This window comes from Aplidium turbinatum, chromosome 1 (assembly GCF_918807975.1).
Source record: "Aplidium turbinatum chromosome 1, kaAplTurb1.1, whole genome shotgun sequence".
NCBI lineage: Eukaryota > Metazoa > Chordata > Ascidiacea > Aplousobranchia > Polyclinidae > Aplidium > Aplidium turbinatum.
Genome location: NC_137472.1, coordinates 31,656,579 through 31,681,457, shown reverse-complemented (window position 1 = coordinate 31,681,457; position 24,879 = coordinate 31,656,579). Strand labels below are relative to the sequence as shown.

General features: G+C 37.5%; 2 protein-coding genes across 2 annotated transcripts; one reads left to right on the top strand and one right to left on the bottom strand.

Moving 5' to 3' along the window:
- Positions 1-1,252: 1,252 nt before the first annotated feature.
- Positions 1,253-10,957, bottom strand: LOC145764832 (protein FAM200C-like). Its single transcript, XM_082576516.1, has 8 exons — positions 10,221-10,957; positions 6,773-6,991; positions 6,295-6,480; positions 5,957-6,120; positions 5,586-5,792; positions 5,205-5,327; positions 3,467-4,050; positions 1,253-1,312 (listed from the first exon to the last, which is right to left on the bottom strand). The coding sequence occupies exons 1-8, from the start codon at positions 10,955-10,957 to the stop codon at positions 1,253-1,255; spliced, it is 2,280 nt and encodes a 759-aa protein (XP_082432642.1).
- A 2,646-nt stretch (positions 10,958-13,603) lies between these two features.
- Positions 13,604-18,691, top strand: LOC145764824 (uncharacterized). Its single transcript, XM_082576504.1, has 4 exons — positions 13,604-13,781; positions 17,619-17,741; positions 17,962-18,103; positions 18,514-18,691. Exons 1-4 carry the CDS (start codon positions 13,661-13,663, stop codon positions 18,689-18,691), a joined length of 564 nt encoding a protein of 187 aa, XP_082432630.1. The 5' UTR covers positions 13,604-13,660.
- Positions 18,692-24,879: the final 6,188 nt, after the last annotated feature.

The window sequence follows — 24,879 nt, the reverse complement described above, 5'->3', positions numbered from 1 at the left end:
AAAACATTTCGTGCTTCAAAAAAAAAATTCGCGGTTGGGGGATTCACCTCTTCCATCATAGGCGTCGATTCCCGGGAGGCAGGGGGGCGCGCCCTTCAGTAGAAATTGTTTGGGGGCAGCCACCCTACTTTTCTGTTCTTTTTTGTAGCTTTGACAGTGTAATTTTATGGAACTGTTCAAATTTGGGTACATATTTCACACTTTTTATCATCTTGTCCCCTCAGATTTTTTCTTAAATGTTAAAAAATCGACGCCTATGTCTTCTATGAAATCACAGACGGTATCTGATATGTTCATTTGGTGCATAGATACCATGTTTATATGTGTTTAATACATTTATAGTGTGTTAATTGAACTAAAAAGAAATTTTGTGTACATTGAAAAATTTGGGGGGTCACCATTTTCAAATTATGTAAATTGACCACTTTCCCGGGGTCAGATTTTTGTAGACTTTTTTTCTGGGGTATAGCACAACCTAAACATACACTTAGAACAAAAAAACCTTTTGTATAAATTTTTTTAGGGTCAAACCTTATATTGACCCGCCTAAATTAAAGCTAGAGTTCTTTTTAAGAAACTGCAACTATGATCCTTCACTATTCAGACTACTCACCAGCTCAGGCGCCGAGTGGTTTCGCCTTCGGCTCTGGTGCTGGTAGATCTGAGATCGATTCCAGGTCAGGTCAAACCGAAGACTTTAAAAACGGTACCGATTGTGTTCTTTCTTGCATAACGCAGTGAGAATAAATCGGGTAATAATGTGATTACATCGTAAACCTGATATAAAATTAAACATGAGCCCTGTCACCTTAGCTGTTGTAGAGCGACAATAAATAAAAACCATAACATTATTATTATTATTCAGACTATTCAGGCTAGGCCTACTATGCCTTTTGTAATCAAGCTGGTTGGTTGATTTCTGCGGCTTCTAGAATGTAATTTGTAAAAGGTAATATGTAGAATTCTATTCTCTGAAAGGTGCAGTCGTAAACGAAGTTCCTTTTACCCCGAAGTTAAAGTTCTTTTTGTTGTTATGGAGTTTATAATGTAATACGCCAGCATGCTAGTGTTTTGGTAGTGGGATCGTCAGTGGTTCGGTGTTCTCATTTTGATGTGTGCGGATTCTGTTCGTCTGAAGCTAGAAGTCAAGCTAATAAATAACGCAGCCTTAAAGGATTCTATCTTGTGGTCAAGTACTATTCTGTCAAACCAGTCGATAAATAAGGCAGTAAAGAAGACTATCGTGTCCTGGTCATTCCTCGCCAGTTCTGACCCCGGTTCTGCCCAGGAATGTCGCCGTCAGCATGGACGGCTGCATATGAGCGCGCGTGTTAACTGCCGCGTCCGCTACAAACTTGGCCATTGCTCACTGAAGCTGTGCCGTCTGGAGGAGGCTCATGGTTGACAATTTTCTTGGACGGCAGGACAATTCAATTCAATTTATTTTTCTTTGTCAAAATGCAAAAGAAATGATATTGTGAAAAAGGAATAGGCCTACAGTAACAAAACTAGCGCTAGGAACTTAGAGAAACATCAAACAAAAAGCTTTGATTATGAACAATTTAAAATACAAGTTAACACAAATGATACTATTTATAGAAAAACTTCTGCAAAGTACCTCGGAATTAACATTGACGAGAATTTAGATTGGAAAGTGCATATTGATGACATATGCCAAAGACTTTCAAAAATTTCTGGAACCTTTTTCAAAATAAGAAAATTCCTGAACAGAAAAGTGTTACTGAGCCTTTACACTGCAATGGTCCATACTATCATTAGCTATGGAATCGTCAGTTGGGGTTCAGCTTCAAAAAAACAATTAAATCGAATATTGGTCTTGCAAAACAGAATCACACGAGCCATAACCAGGGATACCTAAACAAACCGGGATGCGAAACTCGTTTGACCGCTTAACAACAGTAGGGCTAACGCCAAACTGCGATGCAGCTGTTTTTAAGCGTATGTCTGATGCAAAGCTTTCTGCAGTTTCTGTTTAAAACATTCTAGAAACACTGGTTAGCGGTTAGCGCGTTGGGCTCGCAGTCGAGAGCCTGCATGTTCGACTCCAACCACCCGCACTTGCTGTTGTTTCTCTGGGCAAGAAACTTAACGATAATTGCCTCTACCTAGTGATAGATTTCGAGTAATGGGTAGTACCAAATTTAAGTCATAAGTATAGTAGACAACCGGAAACAGACTTTGCCGTCGGCTGCAGCGTGGGTCAGGTGTATGTCGGAAGGCGTACACCGATGCATAGCGCTCAAGTCCGCTTTCCCGCAATGCAGGATAAAGATAAACAAACAAACAAAACATAGACTGGAAGCAATATTGGTTGACTACATTTTCTTTTACACCATCAAACTATTACAAACACAATAATTCAAAAGTCAAATAAGAATGAAAAATCACTTCTTAGAAAATTAAAAACACATAAGAACAAATCGAATACGAAAACCTAGAGGTTTAAGCGGCAGATTTGTTGGAGCTGGCACTCGTAACTTTTCGAAGCTTTCTAGCCATCATTGCTGGTGCTTCATGTTTTGGTGCGTAGAGCCGTTTGAGTTCGTTTTTGGCAAAACTGTTACAAACTATCTCCAAAATTAGTTCAAAATTACAATGTTATCCTACGCAGTTATGGCGTAGCATAGCACAATAATGGGAAGACTCGTGTGCAACATTTTTTACTGCTGCTATATGCAGAGCGCTGATTAGCAACTGACATCATTTTGGATTTGGCCAAGTTACAGTTCCTAAAACTGCAATGAGTAGTTTTACCAGTTCAGAGTCTTACCAGCCCACTACCTGCTTCGGTATTGAATTTGTGCTGGTCAAGTACTAACTAGCTTGTTCTAAATCTGCCAAAAATCTTTACCGGTTACATCCAAACTCAAAGAGAAATACACTACCATAACACAAGATCTTCTCAACAGAATAAATATTTTTTGCCAAGAGTTGAAACAAAAAAGTCAAGCTCTAGCCTCAAAGTGCAAGGTTCAAAAGTATGGAATGAAATCCCACATGAAATACGCACACTTTCCAACGTCAAAGCCTTCAGTGATAAACTAAAGCAGTGCTCTTCAACCTTTTTGTCCGTGGTACACCTTTTTTCAATTTTTAATAACTTCGTATACCTCACAAATAATAATGTTTAATTGTGCACAGGAAGTAAAAAAAACTAATAATTAATTAATTGTTTGTTAAAGTGAATATAGTAGTCTTGAACTGGGCACAAGAAACTACGCATGCAAAGGTGCAAAAAACGTCAAGATTGAAGTTGATTTAATGGCTAGCTTGTTGTTGCATTGTTTCGGCTAGTTGGACATAACGTGGTGTTAGCTCTTTCTCTATTCCTCCCCGCATTAAAGAATCAATGTCAATTGTCAAGTATCGAGTTTCGTTTGTTTGACTTGATCTCAACAAGACTGGAAAATCCTTCTTCACACAAATAAGTGGTAGGCATCTGCACCAAGACATCAATGGCTTTTTGCGCGAGATTTTTGTATTCGGGAAATTCAAGAAGAGAAACCCAACATTCTGTGTAATCCACTTCTCGGAATGAGCATTGTTGATTTAAATCAGCCCGTAGTTCCAATAATTCCTCATCCTCAGTTGGTTCTTCATTAAATAGTTGGATAATCCACGAGTTTGCTTCCAGACATTGGTCGTTATCTTCAGGAAAATACGTAGTCAAATTGTCGGCAAGTAATTTCAGGTGACCAACAATAAGGGCAGACAAGTTATCTTCAGTAGAAACGTCCTCAAACTCCCAGCTAAACTCTTTCATGTATTGACTTAATACAGGAAAGTCATTGAAGTTCCTCGACAAAGCATTCTCTTTCCAGAGTGCAATTTTCATCTTCAGCGCATTGATCTTGCTGGTCGACCGAAATATATCACCCCCTTTCCCTTGAAGACTGATGTTCACTTGGTTCAAACGATCAAAAATCGACGCCAAGTATGCCAGTTTTGCAATCCAGAATATGTCACGAAACTTGGAAGCCCTTGGGTCTCCATTAGGGTGGGCCAAAATTGAGCGTTTTTCAAATTTATCTTTCAATCGCTTCAATAAATTGGTAAAAGTTGCCATTTTCTATATGGTTAACGATGGCAAAAAAATTTTTTTGAATAAAGAAGTTTTTAGGGTCCCGCAAACGCCCCAAAGTGCTCCAATTTTGTTAAATTTCGCAAAAAAACGACTTAAAACGCCAATTATACCATCTAAATTATCGCCAATCGTTCTTATACTTGACAGATATATGGAGCAACTTGATACACAACATGTAAAAAAAAATCGATTAACATGGCTGAAACACTTAGTGAGATATTCATGTTTAAAGTTTTGAAAAATTCAACCACATGGTGGCGCTATAATTTTATATTTTCTTTAATAACTGGTGACACACTGAAGCTACTGACATATACAAGGTATCAATGAAAAGGTAATTAGCACGGCTAAGCGATTGTGCATTGAACTTGGTCATGACAATGTTTGATGATGTCATTATGACGTAATATATTGGAAATTGAGTATATAAACGATTCATTTGCCCTTTACAGTATATCGAGTTCTTAAAGTTCAACTTTTAATTAGTGATATTTTCTTCCCAGTTTAAAGTAACATTTTCTTTTGGATGCAGGTAATCGGAAGTACATGGTTTGTAATTATACACTTATACAGACAGAAAATGATACTAATGCACAACACTATAAGTCAAGAAATCAGCCAAAGTTTTTTTGGTTAGGCCTACTCGTTCAGATGCAGTAGCTGCAGATCGTTGGCATTTTCTAACTGCATCAATCACTTTATATGTTGCTTGTAGCTGCTTTTCATTTTTTTGCTTTGTAGGACCATGAAGAGATGTTGCTATGCCAAGTGCTCTTTCGGCACAATCATTTACCACTGACAGATTCTTGACAACAGATACGGTATATTGATAGTCTGGTGATTCAGGCCATTTAAACGCTGACAGTTTTAGCAAATATTCAAGGAAATGTAGAAGATCAAAATGTCTATATGTGTCGGCCCCAACAAAATCTTTCAATTGCTTATTGGAGAATGAAGAGCATTGTGGCCTCTCCTGACATTTTTAAAGAGGTTTTCCTTTGTATTTCAACGAAGCTGAGCGCATTGCTTCTTTGGTTGAGTTATCAACTGATGTACCGTATCGAAAAGAGCAAGACCTACCAGCCATTCACTCAAGTACCAAGTGTATCTTGAATCTTATCTAGAGCAGGTTGGACAATCTTTAAAAACTCATAGGGCAATATTCCTTTAGCACTGCAGATTTCCTCTAGTGCTTTGATGAAAGCCAAGTCATTTGAGGGAGCTTTGAAAGCAAACATGCATGTTAGCCACGCTTTGGCATAGTAAACGCTGTAGAATGTTGTCAAACTCCGAAGTCTATGTCATGGGCAAAATATGGCTTAAGCATTGCTAACTTCATAACGTAGAGAACTTTAGACATCCATCTTGCATGATGGTTGGCAGACGGTGTCCGCAGCTTAAATGGCACCAAGATACACGTAGCAAAGTTGGGCCATTTCTAAATAATTATGCCTTAACACTGTGTCATTTTTCAACCAACTTTTCAAAGTTTGTTTAGCTTCTTCAATGTGGCGGAATAAAGTGCGTGAAAGTTTCTTCTTATCCAAGAGTTCGAGATTTTGTGTATCTGTATTAATATCATTCCAAGCAGAACACAGCTTCTTAAAAAGTGGTTCATAAGGTGCTGCTTTTGTGGTCTTCTTCTTATCTCCATTTGTAGACAATTTTCCGAGGACGGATTCACTTGCTGCACCACAAAGCAATTCGTAAACATGATGCCGGCAGGCTAATTCCAACAGTGCATGGGATAAGGAAGTTTCCAAGCGTTTCACAATGCCAAATTTTACACCAGTAGGCTATTAACCGCGGTAGTGTCAAATACGCATGCGATTATTTTGTTTAGTTCCATGCCCTTTTCTATTAGCAGATTAAGAATTTGGGAGTGCTCTTCAGCTGCAGATCCATTTTTCGCAGGTATTCTTCCGAGTAATATCTCGTCTCCCTCAGAAGTGGTTGGTAGCACGGCCACTCGCTCCTCCTTGTCAGCACAGTGAGTGAGAGCTTTGAATATTTTCCTGTCCCAGTGAAGTGTGAAAAAATGAGTAGCTGCAGCAAATTCATTAGCTAAGAAATTTCTTTCTGCTTCAGTAGAAAATTTCATCCGCTTTTGGCGTACAGTATTTACAGAGAGGATTTTGTTATTAAGACTATTTTCTGCCGTCGCGGCACTTACCATTTCAAACACTTGCCTGTTCGACAAAGAATATTTGCCTGCCAGGCTGCAAACTTGGGGTGTAAGAACTTGCTTTTTCTTGGTTTCCGTTGTCTTGCTTGTTTTTGCCGACAATTCTCCCACATAGATTTGATCCAGATCTTCTCCACTTTTTTCTGAAGAAGTACTGGATTGCAACAAATCTTGCGGAAGTATGGTGTATCTAAAGCATCTTTAAGTTTACGTTTTATACCTTGATCTTGTCTCGTTTTCTTTCTTTTCATTTTTATTTGGTCTTGAATATTTAAAGAACCCAAAGTGGCTTTTCGATTTTTACCCCGGATTGCTTCAAGATAATGCCAGTCCTCCTTTTTCTTAGGGTTGGTAGACGTTCTCAAATCGTCTTCTACGTTTTTCTTAACAACCCATAGCGTATCTTGCAGATCATCTAAAAATTTCTTTCTGTTTCTCTTTCTTTTCCTTCTCTGGGTTTGCATTTTTTCAAATTTTCATACGGGTCTGTCAACTTCTTGACCATGTAAGTTATAGCATCTGTGGTTTTAAGACCGATTCCTGTTTTCTTCCACCATTGTTTAATATCTTCGACAACTAGAATTATTGCTTCTCGTTTCGGGGAAGTACCTTTAGATTCTTCTTGCTTAATTGTGTGATAACCATGGAACTGAAACAAGACTTCTTTCCCACATGGAGGATACTTTCCAATAAATCCAAGTCTATGGACACCAGCGTTGAGATTTAGCAAAGGTGATTCGTCAATTAGCCATAGTTTTTTTGAATACATTTTATTTGATTAATTGCAGAAAGACAATTTTAAATAGTATGACGTCATAGTGACGTCATCAAATATTAGTTTGGCCAAGTTCAATACATGATCGCTTAGCCTTGCTAATTACCTTTCCATTGATACCTTGAATGTGTCGCTAGCTTCAGTGTGTCGCCAGTTACTAAAGTAAGTATAAAACTACAGCGCCACCATGTGGTTGAAATTTTCAATATTCTAACATCTTCTCCACATGAATATCTCACAAGGTATTTGAGCCATGTTCATCAAATTTTTTTAATATGCTGCGCATCCAGTTGCTTCATACGCGTATCAAATATGAGGAAGATTGGTGGTAATTTAGAAGGTCTTATTGGCGTTTTATGTCGTTTTTTTTGCGAAATTTGACAAAACTGGGGCACTTTGAGGCGTTTGCGGGACCCTTAAAAGTTTTTCAATTAAAAAATTTTTTTTACCATCGCTAATCATATAGAAAATGGCAACTTTTTCCAATTTATTGGAACGAAATTCCAAAGTCGGTTTTTTTGGCCCACCCTAGTCTCCGTGTTCAGTGTAAAATGCCCCTAATTGTTCGCGAAGTTCAAACACACGGGAAAGAACTTTCCCTCGCGATAGCCACCGACGTACCTCTGAGTGCAGAATAAGTTTTTTAGAAGAGGAGGTCATTTCATCACAAAGTTTTGAAAAAAGCCTCTGTTGCTTTGCACTTTTTCGAATGGCATTAAGCCATTAACAATAGCAACAACTTCCAGAAAAACATTCTTTAATTCATGTTCTTGACCATCAACCTCACCAGGATTCAGATTGAGTTTCTTCGTTACTAGGCTAATGCTTCACGATGAAGAATACAATGAATTCCTACGCATTTGGGTGACAGACGTTGTATTCTCTTAACCACACCCTTCTGTAAGCCTTGCATAGCTGCAGCGCCATCTGTTGTCACAGCTTTACATTTCGACCAATCTAACCCCTCTTTTTCAAAGAACTCATCGAATGTTGAAGTTATCAAAAAGTATTATTGCACCTCATTTAACTAAACTTTTTAATGCATGCTTAAAACAAGGAATATTTCCTGACGCTCTAAAAATTGCAAAAGTTATTCCTATTTTCAAGAAAAACGCAAAAGCAGATCCAACTAATTACCGTCCTATTTCCTTGCTTTCAAATATCAGCAAACTTTTAGAAAAAATTATTTACAAACGCTTGATGAGCTTTCTTGACAAATTCAACGTGATTAATGATCAACAATTTGGATTTAGGGAAGGTCATTCTACAACGTTAGCAATAAGTAGCCTAATCTTTATGAAAAACTAATTGAACTCAAAGAAAACAATCATTACGTTTACCTGTTATTTCTTGATTTAGCAAAAGCGTTTGACACCGTTAACCACCAAATACTTCTAAAAAAGCTGGAGTTTTATGGCCTGAGAGGTTTAATGGGAGGCCTTATAAAATCTTACTTACACAAGCGCAAACAATATGTTTCTGCTGATGGCTTCAAATCAAAGCATGAAAATATCACATGTGGTGTTCCTCAAGGATCTGTACTTGGACCATTGCTTTTTCTGCTTTACATAAATGATTTGCCTATTATAACAACTTTCGATTCTCAGCTATTTGCTGATGACACTGTTTTTTTTACTTCAGCAACATCTATTTTGCAATTGCAGCAAAACACTGAAATTGAGATGCAGCGTATCACTGATTGGTTCAATGCAAACAAATTATGTATCAACTACTCCAAGACATTTTACATGTTACTTGAACGAAAAGGAGGGTCAACTTCAAAACTAAATGTAGTCTTAAACAACACAAAAATTCAAAAAACAAACAACATCAAATATCTTGGCATATTTCTTGATGACAAACTAAGTTGGAATTATCACATTGAAGATCTATCTGGGAGATTGGCAAAAATATCTGGAATATTTTATAAAATTAGAAACTACACAAACAAACAAAGCATGTTAACACTGTACTATGCTCTTGCACGATCAATAATACAATATGGCATTTTATGTTGGGGTTCAAGCACACAAAAACTGCTCAAGAAAATTTCGACAATGCAAAATCGAATCATTCGCACAATAACCTTTAGCAACAGAAGAGCAAAACTTTCACTACTGTACCAAGATCTCGACATACTTCCCATCACTAACTTGTATCAATTAGAAATTTCTAAATTTGTCTTTAAATTTAAAAATATGCTATTGCCAAGCTACTTTGAACCTTACTTTAAGGAAATTACTGAAGTACATTGCCATGGCACGAGAGCTTCTCAAAAAAATAACTTTCACTTACGTAGTGTCAGCTCAAGAAAAGGCCAAGGCAGTTTGAAATTCTTAGGCCCAAAAATATGGAATGATTTACCTTCAGAAGTAGTAGGGGCTACGAATATAAAAACTTTCACAAAAAAAACTTAAAATTTATTATATGAAAAAAATTTGTCTGTGACTGTTTTTATTGCCACAACGAGTGTTATCGCAATTTTTTCGGATTGCACATTGTTGATACTACGTAGACCTAGGCCTACTAGGCTACTCACGAACTGGTGCTAAGTACTATTTATTAACGGCTGTCATCTTATTAGGCCTAACTGTATTCAAGTCGGCCTATAAACTGACTGATTTTGTTAAAGTTTAAAGTTATATAGGCCTACTATGATTAGACCTAATTTTAGTGTTTTTGCTTCGTCTTTTATGCTAGCAGTTAGAAGTTGTTGTTTATGCATGGATGTTTTTTGTTTTTTTTTTTCTCATAACTTACTACTTTTGTAGGGCATGATGTTTTTTGATATTTGAATAAAACCACAGGAATTTACTTGACTGTCGCAGCAGTAAACAACTTTTTGTTTTCATTTTTTACGGAACTTACGCTTATTCTGTTTTAACGCATATCTTGGTTTCAACGTAATGCCGATGTTTGACATTTGTCACATTAAAAACACGGGAAGCAGCTGACTCGATGACTAATATAGTCTTTCGCTGCTTCCTGTCTGTTGTAGATTCTAGTTATGGTGCTATTTTATTTGCATTGTCTATATTTTTGTGTCGTATACTTTTCTCGCAACAGACAAAATAAAAGGTTTCGCTCTCTCTCTCTCATCCATTTTCTTGAAAATCGCTTCAGCAGTTGCTCTTTCTCCAACTGGTTGACAGAACAGATAATGTTCAACAATTCTGTTAGCTTCTACGTCCGGAAATCTACAGAACACCATCAGCTGAGACTCACTGCTTACATCAGTGCTTTCGTCCAACTGTATGCCGAAAGACGAGGCTTTTAATAATTTCTGAATTAGTTGCTGTTTTAAATCTTCGGATATAACGGCACAACGTCGTGCAACAGTAGTGTCGGAAAGTGGAACTTCTTTGATTTTATTAACTGCTTTTCTTCCGCCATGAATTAAGTCAGCCGCAATTTCTAAACAAGGTAGCACTACACGTTCAAGTTCTGTGTATGGGCGTTTGACTTTCATCATGTGATGTGACATCTTCAGCGATGCCAATAATATGTTCTTGTGGATTAACTGGTGTCCCATTTGCTTATCAAACACATTGCTCTGTTTCTGCTGAGCAGCTAGTTGTGACTGAAAGAACTTCTTAGATTTGTTTTGGTGTTGTGGATGCTGTTTTGTAAGATGATTTAAGAGCTTCGATTTAACAGCATTAACATTGCCATATATGGTCGAGCAAAAAAGGCACTGAGCAGATGGATAAGAATTTTCTTCTTCACCGATTGGGTGACGAAATCCATAATTTATGAAATCATCGTTCCGTTTTCGTTTCTTTAGCGTTGTTTTCCGACGCTTAGCTGGAAGAAGCTCATTTGCAGAAGATGAGGCTAGGGCTACATCAGATTCTTTGTTACTATCATTTCCAAAATATTTAAACAAAGACATTGCAACCTTCAAATCCAAAGTTTTTATAAATTAGTCACAACTTTCTCTTATCTGAAATAGGCTACCTAGCGGTATCTTTCGTACTGGTATCACTCACCTGGTTAAATGTTAACTGAGAACTGCTCAAGAATCTACCACGACTTCAACTGTAAGACCAACCACCGCTAATCAATTGGTACTAGCCACAGCTGAAATCGTGCTAGGTAGCAGTAGCTGCTGTAGATTGCAATAGAAGCAAGCTACCATACTAATTCTCACTCACTCAAGCGCTTCATCTCAGCGAAACTAGCAATATTTCCAAGTAAAAAGAAAAATGTCTGACAATAGGGCCTGAGCTGAATAGGCGGACACACGCCGTACTTGCGCATTAATGAGCAAGACTGTCTGTGTAGTGTGTACAGCGCTTCCACTTTTGTGGTAATTACCACAATTGTGGAATTTTCATCATGCTTGTGGTAAAAATGTGGTAATGAAAAATTTGTGGTAAAAATGTGGTAATATGGAAATTTTATGTGGAAATGTTGCCAAAATGTGGAAATTATAAATTTTGAAAATTTGACATAAAATACTATCAATAAATAAGAGCATTTAAACTGTTGTCCTCCAAAATCGAACAGATATGCAAAAAACTACTTACAACAGCATGTGACTAGTATGTTCCGCTGTTTTCGGTTTGATTTTGGAATGCGTCCTGACTTTTGACTTTGAAGGTAGGGTGACCATGTGATCATATTCATAGCCAAGATGTTTTTCAGATTCTAGCTGCGGTGTCAAGTACAGTACTTTGCAGTGACATAACCAGAAGGGGGGGGGGGGAGGGTTGGGGGTTACAACTTCCCCTTTGGCACGCGTGTGACGTCACGATATTGAGAATGATGCTTTCAGTCTCTATGTCTCTAAAACAAAGTTTGCCTAATTTTAAACGAAATTGCATTAAAAGAGCGAGTTTTGCGAATACTAAACATTCAAATATCTCAGCCAGGAATTAGCAACAAGAAAACATAGAGACTTAGCTTTATTACCAAAAAATGCCCAAGAAAACATGATCTTATTCTTTTGCTATGCCACCTGACAGCACCATTTTACAGGAATATTTATACCCACATTTTTGTTGAAAATGCTCTCAGAATGCATCAAATTTAAAGTAATTTTTCTGGGGAGGACCCCCCGCCGCTGGGTGTCGCCTTTGGCGAAGAGGCCGGCGGGCGAAGCCCGGCGGCTTTCAAAATTCCTGGCTTAGCTACTGGTACTTTGCTTTCTTATTTCGGACGTTCTGTTAATAAACTGAGTAGTTGTTTTAGGCCTTATGTTACACTATAGTGTAAATATAACCAAATAATAGCGTTGCCGGATAAGGAATTCTGTCGTAATTTGAGAAAAGTTTAAAGCTGTTGAAAACAAAAACTTGCATTTTAGAAAAATTTTTAGTTCTGAGTAAAGATCAAAACCCTAACCTTATTCCTAAGTCTTTCCTTAACCCTTACTAACTTTAATCCTAACTCTGACAACACCTGATAGTAACTATGGCAACAAGTGGGTAAAAATAGCCACTGTGTTAATGTAAAAGTAAGTCGAAATACGGTTAAGATCGGGTAAAAAATCACAGTAAAATATGTGGTAATCTGAGGACAAATGTGGTAATACAAGGGGTAATCTAGCTTTGTAAAAGTGGAAGCACTGAGTGTGTAGTTCATACAGTCACTGACATTAAAATTGCATTATGGCTTACAAACTGTTCAAAAGTCCTGATACTGGATCCAGGCACATTCTATTTGAAAAAGCATGATGTCGTAAGAACTTAGATGCATTGCTGGTAAGAGAATATGATCTGGTTAGCCTAGTCAATTAGTGCACAACTGTACCGGTAGGTTACCGGTACGGTACCAGTTATATGCCCTGGGTGCTTTTTGCCACAATTGACTTTCTAAAAAATAACACGTTAAAATATTTTTTGAAAATTTTGTTATTTGCGGTGTGCGGTGCAGTGCAGTGTCAGAGTTCCAGATAAATTGCGGTGTGCGGTGCGGTGTGTGGATATGTGATTCAGTTGCGGTGCGGTGTGCGGATAAAAATTTTGGGTTTGCTGCATCTCTAGTTGATATAACCAAACCTCACTTTCGGGTTAGGGTTGTTGAATTAAGATTTGGGTTAAAGTTAATCACACTTATTTTGTGGTGCCTCATAAAATTTCAATGATTAATTCAAGAGGAAAATTTTTAAATATTTGCAAAAAATCTGATCAGCGATATCGGCATTATTTTATTTTTTTTCTTGATCTTTTCAGGGGACGAAATCGGGGGACGAAGTGTTCAGGGACGGAATAGGTTGCATCCACCTTCAGGGTTTAGGGTTAAAAAATAGAAAAGCAAAGGTAAAGTTGTGAAGGCGCTATTCACACAGTACACCTTGTTTTTTTGGCCATTTTTAATCTATAACATTTAGCGTTTAAAGCCAGGGTGGAAACTTGTATATATACCAGCTTAAAATGCTTATAAAGTTTCCTGTTTTTTTAGATTAAACTAGTATAATATTGATGCCTTAAAGAATATTTTTTGTTTAAACCCACTTAGGTTAGTAAAATTGTTTTTCATTGGATTTTGTTGAATATCCTCAGCTGGTTTAATGCTGTTTTTACTTAGCTGTAGTATTGGCTATCTTTTTATGTGTTTTTGATACCATGTGCTACTCATTTTAAACATAGCTATGCTGGAAACTGATGACGAGCTGTTGACAGCACTATTACCAATCTTTGAAGATGGTCTCACTGATGAACAAATTGCAGCCCTTGCAATTCAACTATGGAAAGCCAAAGTGATTTCCAAAGGTACCGTAATGCATTAAACGGGTCTGCTACTATTTGGCGAGTTTCCTATTGGGCGATTTTTTGAAAATCCAACAAAGTCTTCTGCAAATCCAACGACTGAATATTATTCAATATTCAGACATTGAATCAATGTTAATACGAACTGTTAGGCTAATTGGGTTGTTTGAATCCTGTGTCACCGTCTGTATGCAAACTTAGAATAATAATATAGATTAGTTATTGTTGTCATCAAATTACCTAGCCTAACCATATTTTTAGTAGTGCTGCCAGACCTTTTTATTTTTTGTACTAAAATTTGTATCATCAAAACTACTTTACTTCTGTAGCTTTAATGTTTTATACAAATTGTTGCAACTACAGTAGAACTTGAATAACTCGTTTTCGGAAAACTCGTCAGTTTGCCCAAGTCGTCAATGATTGCCAAGTCCTGGCAGAAAGCCTATCTTTTGTACACAATCAAGTTCGGTTAAGTGGTCATCGCATAATTCGTCAATTCGATTATTTCGTCACTGTTTTTCTTCCCCTGGGACGTAAAATTTGTCTAAGTTGTCATCCACCCAAATGCTGACGTGGCATTTACAGACTCTTTCGAGAAGAAATTACTACGCTAAGACGTGTGCACGCACTCTATCGGGCCAGACGCACATGCGTGGAGTATGTTAGTCTGGTCGATTGCGGGTGTGCGCGAACGTGCTCTGTTGCCGACAAGAGAAGCGCTGTTCAGCACGTGCGTGGTTTGTGCGAAGGCAACGAAGAAGATGATGGTCAAGAGCAGTGTTTTTTTTAAGGTGTTTTGGGGGACCGAAACGGTCCCCCAAATTTCTCCAGCGGTTTCCCAAAGTTTGGACTTGCAACTACAGTAGAAAAGTAATGGTTGTTTCTCGCTATGTCTTGTCGATAATACGAATATAGCCTACGATCAATAGTTCACGTCCGGAAAAAAGAATAAGTGGAGGTACAGCTAACAGCTGAATCAAAGAGTTATTCACAAAAAAAGTGCACCTTCGATACTCGCCAATGTTTATTTCTGATTTATGGCGCATAATGATCAGTTTTTACGTGTGGAAACATAACAAGCAGAAGCCAACAAGCACACTTTGTTTGATTGTGCAGCAAACTTGTTTGGCGGCCGTGTTGGGCAGGCTGTTTGGTCGCTGTCACAATCATTTAAGCTGTCCCTTGTCGAATGATTCATTTAAGCTGTGCGTTTAATAATTCGTTTAAGCAAATATGGCTATTTTTTGGTATTTAAATGAAACACTTGCGGTCTCTTAAAACTACTTAGCGGTCACCCAAACCAAACCTTAAAAAAAACGCTGGTCAAGAGGAAGAAGAGCCTTTGCCACCTCCCTCTACAAAAAAAGCTTTGCAGATGGTTGGAAAGCTCCAACACTATATATATGTTATGCCAAGAAGACACTGGTGAATTCGCAAGCTCACTATCAAAAATGCATGACTATAATACTTGGTTGACCAGACACTTGCAAGCAAAACGCAGTCAAAAAAAATCTGTGTTCTTCAGTTAAGCTGTTATTACTGTACTGTACTTTATTGTGTACCGTAATTAAATTCTTTTCTCGCTTTCCTCTTCGTCTCACTTTACCACTATCGCATTTAATTAGGTCGCAGAGCACCATGAAATTAATGCGACGCAAAACAATGGTAAAATTTAGCTGTTTGCATTGGTCGTCAGTTCGCGTAAGTCGTCACTTTTTCTGTTACCCCTGGGGTGACGAGTAATCCAAGTTCTACTGTATAATCTTTCTCCTTAATTTGCTTTTGACTACAATTTTTTTTTGCATTTTTATCACTACCTTTTTGGTGAAAATACAGTATATAATTGCATTTAAATTGCCATAAAATTATTTCACTTTGTAAATTTTGTAAAACTTTTGGAAAGTGAAATTGATTGAACAAAGTTTATTTGAACAGAAGTAGTATATATGTCTGTATTTTATTATATTTAATTATATTTCTATTGTTATTTACTTTTTTCTGAATCCGCATGGTCACACTGAGCTGGTTTCCTGCAATGTTTATTTTTCTGAGTCTTTTATAACATCACAACCAAGTTTTTGAATGCGAAACTCTCAAAGTAAAAAATTCGGGAAACTTGTCACTTTTTGAATTTCTTTTGTGTTAAATCGCCCTTGTTGCTCTTGCAAGTGTTAATTGTAGGTCTATTTTGCAATCGACGAAATAAAAGTTTTCTTTTTTCGCTTTCTTTTCTAGGTTTGGTGGCTCTGCATTTTCTACACGATTTCAACGTTTAGTGACGTTAAAACGATGTAAAAAATTTCTGCTGGTCGGGATAACTAGGCTACGGTACCCAATAATTTCCTTTCAAACCACCTGTAGGCCACACATTTGGTTGGCCTTTTCATACTGTTACTACAATGTAAAAATGAACTGTTGGGCTAACTGGGTTTTTAGAACAAATTTCTGCTGGTCGGGATAACTAGGCTACAGTAGTACAGTACCCGATAATTTCCTTTCAAACAAATTTTTGCTGGTTGGGATAACTAGGCTACGGTACCCGATAATTTCCTTTCAAAAAATCGCCGAATAGGGAATTCGCATTAAGCAGTTAACCATGGTGTTAAAGTTTGTGACAAATAGGGTCGATGTTCATATTTACGACCAGTCGACCATCGAGGCAATTGCATCCACTTTACAAGTTTGTAAATATTTTGCAATTGAAAATAATTTCACAGAAAAAAAATTAACAGTTCATCAATAATGTTATCGTAACTTGTGTAAGTTTTATGTTTTTACTCTAACTATGTGACTTGTCTTTTGATTTTCAAATTAAGTTTTTAGGAAAATATGGTACTGCTATTTTGCATTCATCAAATGCTGGCATTTGCACAACAATCTAACCTCTTAGCGTTATTTATTAAATAAGAATCGATTTCGCTATAGTAATAGCATCTTCAGCACTCGTATAAAAAAAAGTATATATATTTATATATATATAAAACTTTTTGTGATTTTATTTGAATAAGATTCTATTTGAATAAGAACTTCTGATGATCCGTATAGGTGAAACAGACTGTTAAGGATTCAGATAGTAATAACTATATTTGATTTAATTATATATAATATATAAAACAATGAAAACTATTAATACTACAAAAAGTGCTCAATGCTAAGAAAAAAGCAAAGCAGAGCGAATTAAATCAAATATAGTCATTACTATCTGAACACTTAACAGCCTGTTTCACCTAAATAAGGATCATCAGAAGGACCTTATTCAAACAGAAAGGTCCTTCTGATGATGCTTATTTAGGTGAAACAGGCTGTTAAGGGTTCAGATAGTAATAGCTATATTTGATTTAATTATATATAATATATAAAAAATTAAAAATGGCATCCTGATTTTCAAGTGATATAAAAATAAATATGTCAACAAGAAGTGCTTTTATCATGGTCTGCATGTTGTTGCTGTCATTGAATTATTTACTGTGCGTTTTTTACAGATTTTTTTTGGGCAGGTCACACTGAATTATTCCGCCAGAATGACAGTGGTGTTCGAACGCATTTTGGAATTAAAACAGCAATCCCAAAATGCGCTATTGTAATTTTAATACACACAACAATACTACCAACTTATTACACGCTTAAGAGTATAAAAATATCTTCCTAATAAAAAAAGAACTGAACTGTTTAAAGTTTAAAAAAAAGAATTAAACTGTTTAACCCCAGCTGTTTAAGTTAACAAATCTGACTTTCAGAGGTCCTTGAAAAAAAAATTATTGCAAATACGCACATAGACTAAATGTGCTGTTAACTTTTTGATGTCAAATATCATAAATGCTGATTAACATTAAAATTTAGATGGATTGAAGTTGATTGAAGAGAATCATGATAAACAAAAGAGAGTTGAGTTTGTAAATGCAATAAAGGTTACCTCTAAAGTTGGATGGCAGTATATTCTTTCTTCATATTTGGCAACAACAGGTAAATAACTACAAAACTGCAAGCTAATTTAGACTACATTGTTTATAAATTTTTACTACGGTCACATGTAAAGATAAACTAAACTGTTTGGTTTAACTAATAATTAATTTTTGTCTATCGAATTCTGTATTATACTGTAGCAATGAATGATGAGGCTCTTATGTTTTTGAATGAATTACGTTTTAAAGTGCACTGTTAACAATTTTTTGTTGTTTTGAAGATAAACCAGAATTAGCAGCAATTGTTGAACGCTGCTTCAACAAAGATGCAAACAAACACATTGTGTGGATTCTTTATTCATGGAACGACTTGATTGCATATGAAAGCACTGTAAAAGAAGTCATTTGGATGATTTCCCATCAGTAGGTTATGTTTGTTTTTGTAATGATAAATATTTTTTAACATCTTGGATTTTTACAAAATACTTTTATTGTGTATTCAATGCTTATAGTTTTCATCCTATACTCAAGGAAACTAATTAAATTGAATAGAAAATTTTGTGCAGTGAACTAATTGCATCATTGTTAATATTAATACATACATACTGTATATACCTGCAGAAATGCCTTCAAATTACACCATAGGTAAATTACTCCAATTTACAAGACTTGCATTAGCAACCAGTTTTTATGTTCTTGTGATATATTGTTAAGAGTAATTTTGTTTGCATGATCTAAAAATAATATTTTAGTGAAAATGGTGTCTGTAGTAGTGTAGTAGCCTATGAGTAAAGAAGTCAAACAAATTTTAGCATAATGTCTGAATATTACAGAAAACTGGAAGCAGAGCACTGGCTACTACAATTTTCTTCCTTTGTTGCTTCTGCTGAAGTTGATTCAAATCTTATTGAAACTCTCATGAACTTATTGCAAGAAAAGTTGTCCCCATTTTCCAGTTTGAGCATGTCTGGATTCAGTGCTATTGATGTAAGATCTTTATTATTATACTAATTACGCTACAAACCTTATAGTCCGGCAGCCCGTGACATATTTGTAACATCATAAGGTACAAAAGGTTTGAGTGTTTTATCAACCTTGCCCCACTGTGAGATGTTCAGAAACCCACATCCGAGGTTTCACTGCTGGGGCGTTTGGGGGCTACAGCCCGGTGAAAAACCCATTTTGGGGGTCAAAAAAACATCATAAGGTCCTACGCCAGATTTTATGCCTTCACTTGTAGACTTTGGAACAAGTCGATTTGGGTGCCCCAGGTGGGGCATTCCCGAATAAGGGGCCCCCAAAGTTGGGGCAAAATACGTAAAAATAACATCATAAGGTACAAAGATGGAACTTCTTTCATCAGTTGGGGCATGTTCCACTGAGTACGAAACAACTTTTCTTATGACCCCAAGGTGGGGTTTAACCTCATTTTGGGGGTACAACCCCTAAAATTCACAAAATTAACATCATAAGGTACATGGATGAAACCAAGTGTAGGTGATAGTACTTCACTTACGGATTTCAGAACATTAAAATTTGTCGCCCCAGGTGGGGCGGTGCCCGGTCATTTGGTCGACAGGACGTTTGGTCGACAGACATTTGGTCGACTGGACGTTAGGTCGACAGAACGATTTATTTTGGAGTTAGGGTTAGTTAACTAACCATAACCCTAATCTAACCCTGACTCTAACCCTAACCCTAAAATAAATCGTTCTGTCGACCTAACGTCCTGTCGACCAAACGTCCTGTCGACCAAACGTCCTGTCGACCAAACGTCCTGTCGACCAAATGTCTGTCGACCAAACGACCGTGCACCGGTGGGGCATTCCCGAATAAGGAGCCCCCAAAGTTGGGGCAAAATACGTAAAAATAACATCATAAGGTAGGCTACGCAGATGGAACTTCTTTCATCAGTTAGGGCATGTTCCACTGAGTTTGAAACAACTTTTCTTATGGCTCCAAGGTGGGGCTTAACCTCATTTTGGGGGTATAACCCCTAAAATTCACAAAATTAACATCATAAGGTATAAAACCAAGTGTCTCTCGTAGCCTATATATTTCAAAACGTCTGCAAATATTTTGAAAATCAACGAAGCATGTAAGATATGGTACCCGGACATTTTGCCGAAAGGACATTTTGCCTAAAGACATTTTGCCGAAACTCATTTTTGTGTTATATGTATCGATATTCTCCACAGTGTGTTTTAATCGTTCACAACCTTAGTCCTTTCGGCAATTTGTTCATCGGCAAAATGTCTTTCGGCAAAATGGCCTTTCGGCAAAATGTCTTTCGGCAAAATGTCTTTCGGCAAAATGTCCTTTCGGCAAAATGTCCGTGCATGTAAGATATAATATTTACACAGCATAACATTTGCTTATTAGGTTAAAATTTATCACTATGAAAATAGATATTGTACACAGGGGTGGATTGGCGGCTAATCATTAGCCTACTGGGAATTCGAGAACGTTTCCGGTTGGCCGGTCAGAGGGTCATTGTCCTGTTTTATGTACAAAAGAAAATTTTATTTGAAATATAGTAGTCGTAGCGCTATATCCTTATTCTTGGTTTGAATAACACTTACAATGATTCAAGTTACAAATCGAAGCTTGCTATACAAATACGTACAATGTCTAATTTCATAGCCTACATCATATTACCGGTGAAAGACTTTTTCTGAAATGAAATAAATTGTTTGTGAAACGAGCATTTTTATGCTAAATCTAGTTTGATAGAAGTGGACCGTTATTATTTTTAAATTCCCGGGCTAATTCAGTTTGCTAATCCGCCCCTGGTTGTACGTGGGCCTACCTACATTTAAGTTTTTCTCAGACTAAACACTGAACAGAAACAAATCACACTATGTGGTCTCATTTAAACAACTGAGAGGACTTCTCGAATAACATGTGATTTGTGCTGAAAGGAATGGAAAAATTGCTCGCTACAAAATAACGAAACCTGGAACGGCGTGCGAAAGAAACGTTACACTATAAACTATGTTCTAGTGACTAGAACGAAAAGATGCACATTGAACTATTTGAAAACGTATGCCCTGTTCATCTAGTCAAAAGGCTTCTCGAAAAAGCATGCCTCCTGCATAATCTCTCTCGAGTAGGCTATGCACCATTGGCCCCGGTTTGCAGCCATGTGAAAAGATCAATCCTAACACTTTGTCTCATGTGGTTTCGTGAGTTCTGGTGGAAACCGTAAAATTAATACAAGTTCAAATCGTACTCTATCCCCATGTTTACAAGAACAAAGGTAAAAACTAAAAAGTTGCTTATGTAGGCTATATAGCCTAAAGTTTATTTAAGCTTGAGGTGGAGAAAGGCAAAAACATCTATTCATTAAAGGTCTGCAGGTTCATCGTCAGAAAAGTCACATTCATCCGTTTCTGTTGTTTCATCATCTGATTCTGTTCCGTCTTGGTCCAAACCCTTCTCACTTTGCAGAACGTTGTCCAGCGTGGACGGAACTGGATCTCCATGAAACCAAACTAGATTGAATTTACCATCTTCCAAACGCCAGCCACTTTCAACTGGTGTCTGGAAAAAGCTTCCTATTTCGGCAGCATGATTCCAAATGCCACAAATGTAATTCACTCTGAGTATTTTCTGATGGAGCACAATTTTGCACGGGGGAAAGTTGCTTCCATCTAAACCTTTCAGTCGTCGCAATGGATTGGAACCTTTCGGTTTGTATGTCTCAATGAATTTTTTAAATCGTAATTCATTAACGCAGTGACCACTTTTACATCCATACATCTAGCACACAAATTTTTCAATGCCTTTTTCAATGTTTTCATCAAGATTTTCAAATATCCCAAAGCAGCAAAGGCATGTTGAGCATGCACATTTTTCTCCAATATATTAAGGGGTCGAGCCTTCCCTTTACCCGAAAAAGCAGCTGTATAATCACAGCCTGTAAAGCAATGAAAACCGGGAAGCGACCAAAGCATGTCTGGAGATAAAGTACTGCCAAGCTTTGATACATCAATATATCTCAGAGTGTTGTTTGCCTGTACACTAACTTCCATCCATATGTTTACGTCTTTTTGTACAAACGGCAAATTTCCCAACAGTATAATCAGAACATCCGTGTCATTAGAGCGGACACCACATTTTTCACATCCTGGCATGCGGTGACGATGTGGTAGCCTACATTAGGCGCGTATCTGCTTCTTCGTGGTAGCATAACAAGAACTCCTCTTCACCACATAACATTTTTTCGCCATCTTTTTGATAAACATAACATTTTTCATCAAGTGTAGCATAAAGAACCTTTAAGTCGAGGAAGCTGGAATACTCATCTGATTTCCAAGAATTAACAAGAAAATGCACCAATGCTTGCTTGAAGTTGTCATTCCTCATTGCGGCTGCAAAATTAACAGGTCGTTTCATGGCCTCTCCTTCGATGACGTATTGCTGATTGCGGAAGCCATGAATTGCTCGGCGATCTCGCTCGGCATTTTTGATGGACGGCGATACAGTTCTATCGAAAACAACGTGTATTGTTTTCCCACTGTGTCTGCACAATTTCTTCAAAGTCGTCTTTGCAACACCTTCGAAAGTCATCGGCAATTCTCCAAGAGTGTGAAGAAGAAACATACCATCGATCAACGTACAGTCAACAAAAGGCGGATCTGTACTTTCAATTTTCTTTTCAAGAGCCTTCAAAAGCATTGACTTTTGGATTGATTTCATCGTTGCATGCCTATGGCACAAAGACAGTGGTACTGGTGTGAGGGAGTAAGACAGCATCAATTCCATGTCTACCTTGTGATCTACTGCTAAACATAGAAGCCTTTCCATCAAATTGCGTTCCATTCTTAACTGAGAAAATTTGCCTTCGCGAGTTATGCTTTTCACAACGACAGCTTCAGAAGCAAAGTTGCAGATTTTGTTTCTACGTATTGGCTTGTTGAAGGTGCTAGCATCCTGGTGGCATTGACTTATAAATTTGTTTCTATCCTCAGTTCCTTTTTGAAAAACATTCAAAAGAAAATTTGAAGTGGCAGGAGCGACTGCTTTTCCTGTGCTAATATTGAATAGAAAGGATACCCCGAAGCTTGCACTAAATAGATTAACCGCACTGCTTATTTTTTGCATTAGTTTATCCAAATGTCTGCGATCTCTATCGATGCTTGAAGGACGAAGGTCAAATGATGCTTCCTCTGCTGATGTCATTCCCAAATCTTCATAGAAGTGGTGAAGGATCGATCGGCGCATAAAGTAGGTAAATGCCCATCTCTGTCTGGCACCAATTGAATTGGTGAAAGACGTAATCCCAGTGAGTCGATTGGCGGATTCTGCATTGATTGTTTGCTCCAAAGTTTGATCAACAGCACATCCACAGAAGTTTTTTTCAATTCTTTTTACGGACAAGATGCCTTGTTCAAACAGATCACTTATTCCAGGGTAAGTTTCTTCCATTTTTAGCATGGCATCCTGCAGTTGCAAAATCTATCTTGCATAGTTTGGTTGGTTGAAAATGAAGAACACGCTTGGCATCTCTCCTATGCAGTGCACAAACAACTGATGATTTGCAGAATGAATGCTTCGAGCAAAGAGGAGGTACGTCTTGACAAGTTTTAAGTATCCATACCAGTAGCCTACTGGGCAGTCTTGCCATTTTCTCCTGCTTCGGTTTTCCTTGAAAATTCTTTTTAGGAACTCAAAAAGTCTTTAACATCGTCATCCAAAAAGCCAATTGTTGACTGGGATGGACGAATACATTAACGACGTAGTTCTTCGTCCAGACTTTCAGGAGCAGGGCATTGTAACAAGAATTGATTAAAATGCAAGATTTCTAATGCTGCTCCGAAAAGAACGTGTATTCGTTTGCACCTATTGTAATGAGTATCACGCAGAAACCCGTTAAGGGATCTTTCGGCAAGAATACCAGCTTCTGTTAGGATGTATGGACCACCTGAACCATCCAAGTACTTAGTAACTACTTACCCATAGCTTTAAAGAACGCCATGCAAATGTGGAAACCACCCAGTAATATGAACAAACGGTCATATTTTGGACTTTCTTGCTCTTGAATGGTGAGGGCATGTTTTGCAATGGCCAGATCGTATGTAACACACAAGTACTCTTGCTACTCTTGTACATGTACTCACGACGTGGAGTTCTCTGTGCGCTGTTATCGTCTTCGACTCTTGTATGATATAAATATAACCACAAGAGTAGCATAATATCATTATGTTGTCATACAGAGTAACACTAACAGTTAATAGTCTATGACGAAAGCCTGCCTGTTGCGCCAAATCATTATCACATTGTATGCTACTGTACACTACAGTCTTCAACCGGTGAAAATATTAGATTATAGCGCAGTTGCTTATTATGGAATTATGACTTTCGCACCAGGTAGGTATCAGTCTTTGTGCTAGGAAAAATCCTCAGCTGAAGCAAAAATAATTTTGACGTTTTGCAAACACTTGGTTTCATCCAAATAGGCTACAACCTTGAATTTGGGGGTTGTATATCCTAAAATGAGGTTAAGCCCCAACTTGGAGCCATAAGAAAAGTTTTTTCGAACTCAGTGGAACGCGTCTCAACTGATGATACAAGTTCCATCTTTGTAGCCTACCTTATGATGTTATTTTTACGTATTTTGTCCCAACTTTGGGGGCTCCTTATTCGGGAATGCCCCACCTGGGGCGACCAAATTTTAATGTTCTGAAATCCGTAAGTGAGGTGCTATCACCTACACTTGGTTTCATCCATGTACCTTATGATGTTAATTTTGTGAATTTTAGGGATTGTACCCCCAAAATGAGGTTAAGTCCCACCTTGGGGCCATAAGAAAAGTTGTTTCGTACTCAGTGGAACATGCCCTAACTGATGAAAGAAGTTCCATCTTTGTACCTTATGATGTTATTTTTACGTATTTTGCCCCAACTTTGGGGGCCCCTTATTCGGGAATGCCCCACCTGGGGCACCCAAATCGACTTGTTCCAAAGTCTACAAGTGAAGGCATAAAATCTGGCATAGGACCTTATGATGTTTTTTTGACCCCCAAAATGGGTTTTTTATCGGGCTGTAGCCCCCAAACGCCCCAGCAGTGAAACCTCGGATGTGGGTTTCTGAACATCCCACAGTGGGGCAAGGTTGATAAAACACTCAAACCTTTTGTACCTTATGATGTTACAAATACGTCACGGGCTGCCTGACTATTACCTATTTAATTTTTA